The sequence below is a fragment of the Crotalus tigris genome, unplaced genomic scaffold, assembly GCF_016545835.1.
Source record: "Crotalus tigris isolate CLP2741 ecotype Arizona unplaced genomic scaffold, ASM1654583v1 scf7180000021401.42387113347:515327, whole genome shotgun sequence".
Lineage (NCBI taxonomy): Eukaryota > Metazoa > Chordata > Lepidosauria > Squamata > Viperidae > Crotalus > Crotalus tigris.
In genome coordinates this window covers 28,540-41,207 of record NW_024098493.1, presented here as the reverse complement: position 1 = coordinate 41,207, position 12,668 = coordinate 28,540, and the positions used below count along the sequence as shown (strand labels likewise).

At 48.3% G+C, this 12,668-nt stretch overlaps 1 protein-coding gene across 1 annotated transcript in view; it reads left to right on the top strand.

Moving 5' to 3' along the window:
- LOC120296640 (lipoma-preferred partner homolog) overlaps nt 1-12,668 on the top strand; it is a 55,952-nt gene that overhangs the window by 17,746 nt on the left and 25,538 nt on the right. Inside the window, exon 3 of the mRNA XM_039318490.1 lies at nt 8,052-8,669. Coding sequence (XP_039174424.1) covers nt 8,130-8,669 — 540 coding nt within the window. The 5' untranslated portion in view covers nt 8,052-8,129. The remainder of the gene's footprint in view (nt 1-8,051; nt 8,670-12,668) is intronic.

Sequence of the window (12,668 nt, the reverse complement as noted above, 5' to 3'; positions counted from 1 at the left end):
AATAACAACTAGGAACTGCTTCCTTCCTGCGACGAGATCTGTAATACCATCAAACATCCATGTCTGCCTATCCCAGGTCCTTGGGAAGGACTCGATAGGTAGACAAAATGCCAAATCCAGTCTGAACATCTGGCTGACTGTGCGATGATCATAATAAAGTTGGAAGGGACCTTGAAGGTCATCTAGTCCAACCCCCTGCTCAGGTAGGAAACCCTATACCATTTCAGACAAATGGCTGTCCAGCCTCTTCTTGAAAACTTCCAATGGTGGAGCATCCACAACGTCTGGTGGCAACCTGTTCCAGTGGTTCATTGTTGAAATTTAGCTGGGGGAACGAAGGGGCAGCAAGCATGCAACCGCAGGGGAAACGATGCACAAAAAGCACAACGTTCCTCCTATCTTGGCAAGGGCCGCAACTGGAGGGGCTGCCAGGAATCGGTCAGCAAACAGGCAAAGAATGAAAAGCATTCCGGGCACTTCCTTGGCAAAAGTGCAACGTGAGTGTTTGTTGCTGTTGTTGGTTTGTCGATCTTGGAAAACTTGCTCCGTGGGAGGAGTAAGAATAACAGAATAGCAGAGCTGGAAGGGACCTTGGAGGTCTTCTAGTCCAACCCCTCTACTCAGGAAGGAGACCCTGTACCCTTTCAGACAAATGACTGTCCAGTCTCTTCTTGAAAACTTTCTATCTAGCAGTCACGATTTCAAGTGGCAAGCCGTTCCACTGGTTTTATCGTTCTCGCTGTCAGGAAAATGTCTCCTTAATTCCAGGTTGGTTCCCTAATGATCTTCCGCCCGTCACTTCTTGCCCAGAGTAGAATACAGAATAACAGAGAGCTGGAAGGGACCTCGGAGGTCATCTAGTCCAACCCCCCCCCCCCGTTCAAGCAGGAGACCCTAGACCGCTTCAGACAAGTGGCTATCTTTTCTTAAAAGCCTTTTTGGAAGGAAGGGAGGGAGGGAGGGAGGGAGGGAGGGAGGAAGGAAGGAAGGAAGAAAGGAACGAAAAGGAGGAAGGAAAGAAAGGGAAGGAAGGGAGGGAGGAAGGAAGGAAATAAAGGGAAGGAAGGAAGGAAGGAAGGAAGGAAGGAAGGAAGGAAGGACAAAATAACAGAGAGCTGAAAGGGACCTTGGAGGTCATCTAGTCCAACCCCCTGCTCAAGCAGGAGACCCTATACCACTTCACACAAGTAACTGTCTCTTTTTAAAAGCCTTTTTGGAAGGAAGGAAGGAAGGAAGGAAGGAAGGAAGGAAGGAAGGAAGGAAGGAAGGACAAAATAACAAGAGAGCTGGAAGGGACCTTGGAGGTCATCTAGTCCAACCCCCTGCCCAAGCAGGAGACCCTGTTTCGTTCCAGAGAAAAACTTCCAATGTTGGAGCCTTCACAACTTCTGGAAGCAACTTAACAACCATCACCAGCATCCCCATGTGCTCATGCGATCAAAATTCAGACACTTGGCAACTGACTCACGTTTATGACGGGTCGCACAGTGTCCTGGGGTGTGTGTGTGTGTGTGTCACGTGATCCCGTTTTGCGAGCTTCCGACGAGCAAAGCCAGTGAGGAAACCTGACTAACCTAACAACTGCAGTGATTTACTTAAGAACGGTGGCAAGACAGATCGTAAAACAGGACAAAATTCATTTCACGACGAGGGGACAAAAACGGCCAATCCAGTCCGAACATCTGGCTGGCTGTGCACGCCAAACCATCATCATAAGAAAGAAAGGAGTCAGTTGCTATGCCAACCTTGATTGGCCCTCTCAAAGCCACACTGGGAGGGCTTCCTTGATATCTGAAAATATTAAATTCATTGGAACGGAACAGGCTCATTTTAGAAAAAATCAATAGCCTGCTTAGAAAGGCTGATATTCCTAGATTCCCTTAAATAATTCCACGGTCCTCGGTTAGGATTTGCGTTACGAAGTTTCCCCCACTTTTAGGCTGAAAATCCAACTGTATAATGAACAATAAAATCCACCTAATATAACGAACAGGGAGAGCCTCGATTAACGACCGCGACGCAGCCCAAAATTTCCGTGGCTAAGCGAGACATTTGTTCAGTGAGTTTTGCTCCGTTTTACGACTTTTCTTTTCACGGTTGTTAAGTGAATCCCTGCGGTTGTTAAGTGAATAACATGGTTGTTAAGTGAATCCGGCTTCCCCCATTGACTTCGCTTGTCAGAAGGTCCCAATTAGGTGATCCAGGGATTTGCGACCGTCGTAACTGTGAGTCAGTTCGCAAAAGGGGATCAGGTGATTCCGGGACGCTGCGACCATCATAACTATGAGTCCATTCCCAAAAGGGGATCAGATGATCCCGGGACGCTGCGACCGTCGTAACTGTGAGTCAGTTCGCAAAAGGGGTTCATGTGACCCAAGGATGCTGCAACCGTCGTAACCATGATTCAGTTCGCAAAAGGGGACCGGGTGACCCCGGGACGCTGCAACCGTCACAAGTACATGCCAGTTACCTGTATAGATAAGTTGTATAGTAGCGAGGGTGAAATTTGAATTCGGAGCTTGCCCTAATCACCCCTGTGATTACCTGATTCGGGATCCACTTCAAACCTCTGACCCAAAAAATCCCCCCCCCAGCTTTTGAGATTGATACCCAGAATTGTGGCTCGTGTCGAGCACGTACAAAGTGGCTGCCTTTTTGTTTTTCTTGTGCAAATGCAGTGTAGATTATATTGCTAACTGTGAGGAGAGAGAGAGAGAGAGAGAGAGAGAGAGAGAAAGTCATTAAATAAAATTGCGCCATGCACACCAGCCTGCGTTGGTCTCCACAGGCATTAAACGCTCCTTTCGGAGCGTTTGTTTGTTTGTGTTTTCCTTCTGCATTTCAGGGAATGGATGTGGCCACTTGGCATCTAGAATAGGATGGGATAGGATAGGATAGTATAAGATAGGATTAGGATAGGATAGGGATAGGATAGGATAGGATAGGATAGGATAGAACAAAAATATGGAATAGAATAGAATAGAGTAGAGTAGAGTAGAATAGAATAGAATAGGAATAGGAATAGGAATAGAATAATAACTTTATTGTCACTTTGAATGTACACAAATTGGCATACACTAAAATGAAATTTCGTTGCATTCAGCTCTCAAAAGGCTATCCTCCCCCATAGACATGACATAAATGTCACAAAAATAAATAAACACAGAACTGTGCACAAACCCACATATATTACACGACACAGAGAAACAACAGTCTAGTCCGAGTTTTGTATACACATGTGCATCTCTCCGTGCGTGAATTCCACCCACGAATTGTTGGATTTGCATTCCTATCCGTTGGATGGGGGGGGGGGGAGAAAAAAAACCTAGGCAAGTGATGCATAAAAGACATCTGGGCCAATCACCGGGAGACGGTGAGTTCTAGTCCCGCCTTAGGCATGAAAGCCAGCTAAGTGACTTTGGGCCAATCACCAGGAGACGGGGAGTTCTAGTCCCGCCTTAGGCACGAAAGCCGGCTGGGTGACTTTGGGCCAATCACCAGGAGATGGGGAGTTCTAGTCCCGCCTTAGGCACGAAAGCCGGCTGGGTAACTTTGGGCCAATCACCAGGAGACGGGGAGTTCTAGTCCTGCCTTAGGCACGAAAGCCGGCTGGGTGACTTTGGGCCAATCACCAGGAGATGGGGAGTTCTAGTCCCGCCTTAGGCACGAAAGCCGGCTGGGTGACTTTGGGCCAATCACCAGGAGATGGGGAGTTCTAGTCCCGCCTTAGGCACGAAAGCCGGCTGGGTAACTTTGGGCCAATCACCAGGAGACGGGGAGTTCTAGTCCTGCCTTAGGCACGAAAGCCGGCTGGGTGACTTTGGGCCAATCACCAGGAGATGGGGAGTTCTAGTCCCGCCTTAGGCACGAAAGCCGGCTGGGTAACTTTGGGCCAATCACCAGGAGACGGGGAGTTCTAGTCCTGCCTTAGGCACGAAAGCCGGCTGGGTGACTTTGGGCCAATCACCAGGAGACCAGCTTTGTGCAGAAAGCTCGGTTCTTTGATTTTTTTGGGGGGGGGGGGAGAGAGGATGGGAAATAAAACAAAATATCTTTATTAAGGGGATTGGTGGCAGGAAAGATTGGGTTCCCTTGGCAACCTGGCAAACGGATCCTTTCCACGACGTTGTGATGTTGTCGTACCTGTTGGGTCTGATGGGCATCAGCAAGCCGGTGACGTTTGCCCTTGAGGCAAGGAGGCTGACACGGGTGTGTGTGTGTGTGTATGTGTGTGTGTGCCGGACACGAGATCTCCCCCCCCCCCCGGGGAGCTTTGCAGGTTTGACTTAGCAATCCTGTGTTGTGTAGTTGACACAGAGAGGCAGGGTGAAACGAGATGTACAACAGGTTGGGGGGGGGAAGGATATGCTCCTTGTTATTTATTTATCTGTATTGCAACTCAAGGCGGTGGACACTTTGAATGCATGTTTCCCCTCCTGTATTACCCATGACAACCGTGTGAGTTTGATTGGACTGAGAGGGGGGGGGGACCGGCCCAAAAGTCACACACCAGGAACTCCCCGTCTCCTGGGGATTGGCCCAAAGTCACCCAGCCGGCTTTCAGACCTCAGGCGGGACTAGAACTCCCCGTCTCCTGGGGATTGGCCCAAAGTCACCCAGCCGGCTTTCAGACCTCAGGCGGGACTAGAACTCCCCGTCTCCTGGTGATTGGCCCAAAGTCACCCAGCTGGCTTTCAGACCTCAGGCGGGACTAGAACTCCCCGTCTCCTGGTGATTGGCCCAAAGTCACCCAGCCGGCTTTCGTGCCTAAGGCGGGACTAGAACTCCCCGTCTCCTGGGGATTGGCCCAAAGTCACCCAGCCGGCTTTCGTTCCTAAGGCGGGACTAGAACTCCCCGTCTCCTGGGGATTGGCCCAAAGTCACCCAGCCGGCTTTCAGACCTCAGGCGGGACTAGAACTCCCCGTCTCCTGGTGATTGGCCCAAAGTCACCCAGCCGGCTTTCGTGCCTAAGGCGGGACTAGAACTCCCCATCTCCTGGGGATTGGCCCAAAGTCACCCAGCCGGCTTTCAGACCTCAGGCGGGACTAGAACTCCCCGTCTCCTGGTGATTGGCCCAAAGTCACCCAGCCGGCTTTCGTGCCTAAGGCGGGACTAGAACTCCCCGTCTCCTGGGGATTGGCCCAAAGTCACCCAGCCGGCTTTCGTGCCTAAGGCGGGACTAGAACTCCCCGTCTCCTGGGGATTGGCCCAAAGTCACCCAGACAGCTTTCATGCCTAAGGCGGGACTAGAACTCACTGTCTCCTGGGGATTGGCCCAAAGTCACCCAGCCGGCTTTCGTGCCTAAGGCGGGACTAGAACTCACCGTCTCCTGGGGATTGGCCCAAAGTCACCCAGCCGGCTTTCGTGCCTAAGGCAGGACTAGAACTCACCGTCTCCTGGGGATTGGCCCAAAGTCACCCAGACAGCTTTCATGCCTAAGGCGGGACTAGAACTCACCGTCTCCTGGGGATTGGCCCAAAGTCACCCAGACAGCTTTCATGCCTAAGGCGGGACTAGAACTCACCGTCTCCTGGGGATTGGCCCAAAGTCACCCAGCCGGCTTTCGTGCCTAAGGCGGGACTAGAACTCACCCGTCTCCTGGGGATTGGCCCAAAGTCACCCAGCAGCTTTCATGCCTAAGGCGGGACTAGAACTCACCGTCTCTCCTGGGGATTGGCCCAAAGTCACCCAGACAGCTTTCATGCCTAAGGCGGGACTAGAACTCACCGTCTCCTGGGGATTGGCCCAAAGTCACCCAGCCGGCTTTCGTGCCTAAGGCGGGACTAGAACTCACCGTCTCCTGGGGATTGGCCCAAAGTCACCCAGCCGGCTTTCGTGCCTAAGGCAGGACTAGAACTCACCGTCTCCTGGGGATTGGCCCAAAGTCATGCAGCTTGCTGGCCTTTATAATACCGGTGGTCCTCAACTTACGACCACCATTGAGCCCAAAATGTTTGTCACTAAGCGAGACAGTTAAGTGAGTTTTGCCCCATTTTATGACCTTTTAAGTGAATCACCGCCATTGTTAAGTTTGTAACACAGCCGTTAAGCGAATCCAGCTTGATTCGGCTTGTTCAGAAGATCCCAAAAGGGGATCCCGTAATGCCGGGACACTGCAACCGTCATAACTACGAGTCAATTGCCCTGGCGTCTGAACTTTGATCCCATTAGCACAGGGAGGCTGCGATGGTCGTAAATGTGAAAAACGGTCATAAGTGCCGTCGTAGCTTCGAACGGGCGCTAAATGGACTGCTCTAAATCGAGGACTATCTGGGTTGATAGAAACGGCACACCCTGGCAAACCAGGATAGCTTCTAGCTTGTTGCCCCCCACAGGGAGGAAAAGATGTGTAAGTATTCAGCCTCGGGTTTGGTATAAATATTGCTCGGGTTTAAGGCACGGCAGTCGCTCCGAATCCTTTCATAAAATTTTGCTGTAATAAATTCCAGAGTTTTGGTGTCCTCGGAAGCCCGTTCTTGTGGTTTGTCGCCTAGCCAAAATAGCACAACATCCCAACTCTCAGCTTCGCAAAAACGCAGTTGCTAAATCCACATCGTGTGTTGGATGCAAACCACAATGGCTGCAGCTGCACGACTCATTTAACCCAGTTACCGAATCTGCCCACAATCACACCATGTCACGAAACGCAAATTAACCAAGCCACAAAAAGAGTCAACGCTCAGAAGCGTCCTTGCGTTGCGTGTTCACAGCCCCAGTGTCTGGATCAGCCAACACACCGGGGGGGGGGGGGAGTGAAGCTTCCATAACCCACAAACTAATTTTAGCGGCGGCTGATGTGCAAGTAGCTTCCCTTCGCTGGGGTTGGCCACGGGTTCTAAATGCGCTCGAACAAACGCACAAATAAAACGTTTCCTGCAAGGAGCGCAAAGGGGATCCTGCAGAATCTAAAGGAATCTTGCTAGCAGCTTCTCCAGCCAGCAAAGGAACGCTCACCTGCTTTTGAATAAAGAGGCTAACAAATTCTAGATTTTTGCCAGCACTGGCAAGTGTTCCTCGCCCTCAACAATTTTAAGATGTGTGGATGTTCCCTAGCCAGCATGTAGGGACTTCATACATATTCCCCATCCAGTTATCAGTGTCTCTGATTCTTAGAATGGCTCCTATTAATTCAGTTCAGAATAAAGCTTGAAGGGACCTTAGTAATGATGATACTACTACTACTACTACTAATAATAATGATGATGATGATGATAAAGTTGGAAGGGACCTTGGAGGTCATCTAGTCCAACCCCCTGCTCAGGCAGGAAACCCTAGACCAATGGTTCTCAACCTGTGGGTCGGGACCCCATTTGGGGTCGAACGACCATTTCACAGGGGTCGCCAAACAACGCAATCCGCCATTTTTTTCCCCTTTTCCTTAGCTGTGCTACTCCCTTTTATTCTACTGGCTTTTGAAAGCCAATAGAAGAGGCTCTCTTGAATAGGGTCTAATTCTATTGGTTTTCCAAAGCCAATAGGAATTGTCCAGGCTGTCTCTGCCCTGCTGAGCCCGCCAAAAGTCCCCTTCTGCAAACGGTGCTGCACCAGTTGAGTAGTCCTCGACTTATGACCGGTTGAGTAGTCCTCGACTTACGACCGGTGGGGGGGGGTCACAGCATTAAAAAGGTTGAGAACCACTGCCCTAGACCATTTCGGACAAATGGCTGTCCAGTCTCTTCTTAAAAACCTCCAGTGTTGAAGCAACCACAACTTCTGGAGGCAAGGAGTTCCACTGGTTAATTGTTCTAACTGTCACTTAATTCCTCCTTAGTTCTAGGTTGCTTCTCTCCTTGGTCAGTTTCCATCCGTTGCTTCTTGTCCTGCCTTCAGGCGCTTTGGAGAAGAGCTTGACTGCCTCTTCTTTGGGGCAGCCCCTGAGATACTGGAAGGCTGCTATCATGTCCCCCCTTTGTCCTTCTCTTCATTAAACTAGACAGACCCAGTGTTTTTTTGGGGAGGGGGGGAAGGTGCCGGAACTCACACATGTCATACAACTGCCATTCTGACAGTGCCCCAGTCTCAAAATTACTCTTATTTTTCTCTTTGCAGACCCAGGCCACCGGCATTCCTGGCGGATCTCCGGGGGCCACCCCCACCGTGTCCACTCCGGTCACGGGACACAAGCGCATGGTCATCCCCAACCAGCCTCCCTTGACCGCCACCAAAAAGTCGGCCACCCCCAAGCCCGGCATCCAGCCAATCCCGGTGACGCCCGTCGGCCCCTTGAAACCTCAGCCTGTCCCGGCATCCTACACTACGGCCGCCACCCCCACCCGCCCCCCCTTCAACGTGCAGGTGAAATCCGCTCATCCTGCCCCCCACTTCCCACCCTCGCCCCCCCAGTATGGCGGCCTGGCCCCCCAGCCTGCTTCTTCAATAGGGCCCTATGCCCCGGCTCAACCTCGGGCGCCCGATTACGGCTACGTGCCCCCGCCGGTCGGTTACGGCTCCGCGCCCCCACCGAGTCGCCAGCCAGAACCGGCCTATGCTGGGAGCGCCTCCCTCAGAGGCTGGGATGGAGCCGAGCCTTCCTATGGGCCCCCCAGCGCCTGGAAGCCTGAGCCAGCGTACCCTCCAGCTGTGGGGCAGTACCCGTCCTCTGGAGCCAGGAAGAGCCACGGCTTTGAGCCAGCACCAGCCTCTCAGCCGCCTGCTTTGCAACCAAAGGTAAGGACCCAGGAAAGATGTAAAACTGGCATGCTTTGGGTTATCTATCTATCTATCTATCTATCTATCTATCTATCTATCTATCTATCTATCTATCTATATCTCTCTCTACCCATCTATCATCTCTATATATATCTGTCCATCCGTCCCCTAATCGTCTATCAATCGAATCAATTATATCTCCCTCTAGCATTATGTATCATCCATCTATTCATCTATTCGTTTATTATCTGTCTGTCTATCTGTGTCTGTCTATCTGTCTAATCTGTCATCTATCTATCCAGCCATCTGTATCAATCAATCAATCTTACCTTTCTATCATCATTTATCTGTAATTTACCTCTCTCTCTCTATCTATATCCATCTATCTATCTATCTATCTCTATCTATCTATCTATATCTGTCTATCTCTATGTATCTCTCTCATCTATATCTATCTCTATTTATCTCTATCTCTCTCATCTCTCTCTATCTATCTCTATCTCTCTACCTCTCATCTATCTATCTATCTCTATATCTCTATATCTATATGGCTATCTCTATGTATCTCTCTCTCATCTATATCTATCTATCTATCTATCTATCTATCTATCTATCTATCTATCTATCTATCTATCTATCTATCCCTATCTATCTATATCTGTCTATCTCTATGTATCTCTCTCATCTATATCTATCTATCTCTATTTATCTCTATCTCTCTCATCTATCTCTATCTATCTCTATCTATCTATCTATCTATCTGTTTGTTATCTATATATAGTTATCACCTATTTATCTCTCTATCTCTATCTCTATCATATATTCAACCAGCCATATATCCAGTCATCTATATCAATCAATCTTATCTCTCTATCATTATTTATCATGTGTCTTTAATTTCTATCTATATGTTTCATCAATCGTATCTATGTAATCTATCTATCTATCTATCTATCTATCTATCTATCTATCTATCTATCTATCTATCTATCTACCCACCCCCCCTCTCTCTTTATCTATCTATTAAACTAGTCTGTGACCCACTTTTCAAAGACGAGTCTGTGTGACTTACAAACATTGGTTAAAATACACTATAAAACATTAAAACAGTAAATAAAGATCTGGAATGCAATTAAATGCAATTAAAATAAAACTAAGCAGGATGGAGACAGAGGGAGCCAAGTATGCACAGGGGGAAGGTACAGTAGGGTGTTCCCTGGTCCATCAGCCACTCCCAAAATGCCACACTCCCATTGGGGGCCCCCCAACTAGTTGGCACCGTCATGTCTTCAAGGCAGGCCAACGTCCTGGGGCGACATCCGTGGCTGCCGTGGTCTGAAAATTCAGTGGCTCCAGTGTGTTTGCAGGCTCTGTGCACAGTGGCATGCAAAATATTGTGTATCACACCCGGTTTATTCCTTCCTTCCTTCCTTTCTTTCTTTCTTTCTTTCTTCCTTTCTTTCTTCCTTCCTTCCTTCCTTCCTTCCTTCCTTCCTTCCTTCCTTCCTTCCTTCCTTCCTTCCTTCCTTCCTTCCTTCTTTCCTTCTTCCCACAATCTGGGGATCTGTCCCCGAAAAAATTAAAATCTATCATCCGATGGTTGTGCTTTCAGCCTGGAGCTCTGGAAGGACTTTTAAAAGATTAATTGTTAGCAATTCTTAGAGTAATTTTCTCCTCTTCCCTTTCCACTTAAAATATGGAACGCGTGATTGCATTGTTCTCTGCTGGCTTCCTAGCCTTGGGATGGGTTGACAGACATAAGGCATTGTTTCGGCTTAATGTTGCTTGCTTAAATTAGGAATAAGTCTCTTTCAGGATGCCTTTGTTCAGCAGTTTTGGTGCCAGCTTTACGACGTACGTAGAACTTAGAATAACAGCGCTGGAAGGGACCTCTGAGGTCTTCTAGTCCAACCCCCTGCTCGAACAGGAGACCCTATACCATTTCAGACAAGTGGCTGTCCAGTCTCTTCTTAAAAACCTCCAGGGATGAAGCACCCACAACTTCTGGTGGCAAGCAGTTCCACTGGTTAATTGTCTTCACTGTTAGGAGGTTTCTCAATTCTAGGTTGCTTCTCTCCTTGACTAGTTTCCAACCATTGTTTCTCCTCCTGCCCTCTGGTGCTTTGGAGAATAACGTGACCCCCTCTTCTTTGGGGCAGCCCCTCAAATACTGGAGTGCTGCCATCATGTCTCCCCTATTTCTTCTTTTCTTTAGACTGGCTATTTCCTGCTAGTTCCTGCAACCGTTCTTCATATGTTTTACTCTCCAAGCCTTTAACCATCGTAGTTGCTCTTCTTGGCAATTTTTCCAAAGTCCCAACATCTTCTTTGGAATGTGGTGACCAAAACTGGATGCAGGATTCTAGGTTTGGCCTTACTAAGGCTGTATAAAGCGGTACTAATACTGTACGTGAAAATATATTTATTTTCTTTTGACAGTGGGCGTCCTCTCCTCTCCTATCCTATCCTATCATCCTGTCCTATCCTAACCTATCTTCTTATCTTATCCTATCATATCATCCTATCCTATCATCCTATCCTATCATCCTATCCTATCCTATCATCCTATCCTATTATCCTATCATCCTATCCTATCATCCTCTCCTATCCTATCATCCTATCCTATCATCCTATCCTATCATCCTATCCTATCATCCTATCCTATCTTATCATCCTATCCTATCCTATCCTATCATCCTATCCTATCCTATCTTATCCTATCCTATCTTATCTTACCCTATCCTATCCTATCCTATCTAATCCTATCCTATCCTATCCTATCCTATCTTATCTAATCCTATCCTATCTTATCTAATCCTATCCTATCCTATCCAATCCTATCCTATCCTATCATCCTATCCTATCTTATCCTATCCTATCCTATCCTATCCTATCCTATCCTATCTTTTTAGCTCATCTTAGCTCATATATCTTAATTGCAACAGCCGACACTTTTAATTCTGGTGTAGTGGACCAGTTTGAAAAACCATCTGGAGGCCCCTTGTTAGTGGAAGCCTTTCTGATTTTCCCCTTCCCCAAAACCTAAGCTTAGATTGGATCTAAATCGGACCTATAACCAATGCAAATATAAGAATAAGGCAGGCTGTATCTAAGCCATCTTTGTTTCGTCGTCTGAATTCTCAATGGTCAACTCTCCAAACCTCCTAATGCAGCGTTTCCCAACCTTGCCAACTCCCCGATGGGAGGACTTCAACTCCCAGAATCCCCCAGTCTCGGGGGGGAGGGGAATTGCTGAGAATTCTGGGAGTTGAAGTCCACCGGTGTAAGAGTTAACTTGGGTTGGGGAAAAAAAACGCACGCCCTCCTGGACCCTGCAACCAAACGGGGTTGGACTAGTTGATCTCTGAGCTCCCTCTCAACTCCAGGGTCCCATGACACGGCCTCTTCCCTGTCCTGGGGAATCAAACATCTGGAGATGAAGCTCTGATCAGCAAAGGGAAGGAGGGTCCACCTACCTGCCCCACCATCCAGAGCCTTTTTTATCTCTGCAGGTTTTTCTGCTTTAAAGCTGCAAATTTCCAGAAGCTGAGCCAAAAAAAGAATCGAAAGGGGATTTGTATAATGACTCCCTAATAACCCTGCCTTCCCTTCCCTGCAAGTAGTAAATGATTTGTTTTCCACTTTTCTATCAAAAGCCTTATTACCGACCTGCGCTGAGAAAAAACTCTTCTCATTTCCCTTTGCTGCCCACTTTCCCCAAAGCCTGCAATTAGACATTTTATGAAATAATAGGAGAGATGTGAGGAGAGGGGCGGGGAGGAGAGAGAGAGAGAGAGAGAGAGAGAGAGAGAGAGAGAGAGAGAGAGAGAGAGAGAGAGAGAGAGAGAGGAGAGAGAGAAAAAGGGAAAGAGAGAGGCAAAGAGAAAAAGGGAAAGAGAGAAAGAAAAAGACAAAGAAAGAGGGAAAGAGAAAGAAAAAGAGACAGAGAGAAAGAGAAAGAGGGAAAGAGAAAGAAAAAGACAGAAAGAGGGAATGAGAGAGAAAAAGAGAAAGAGA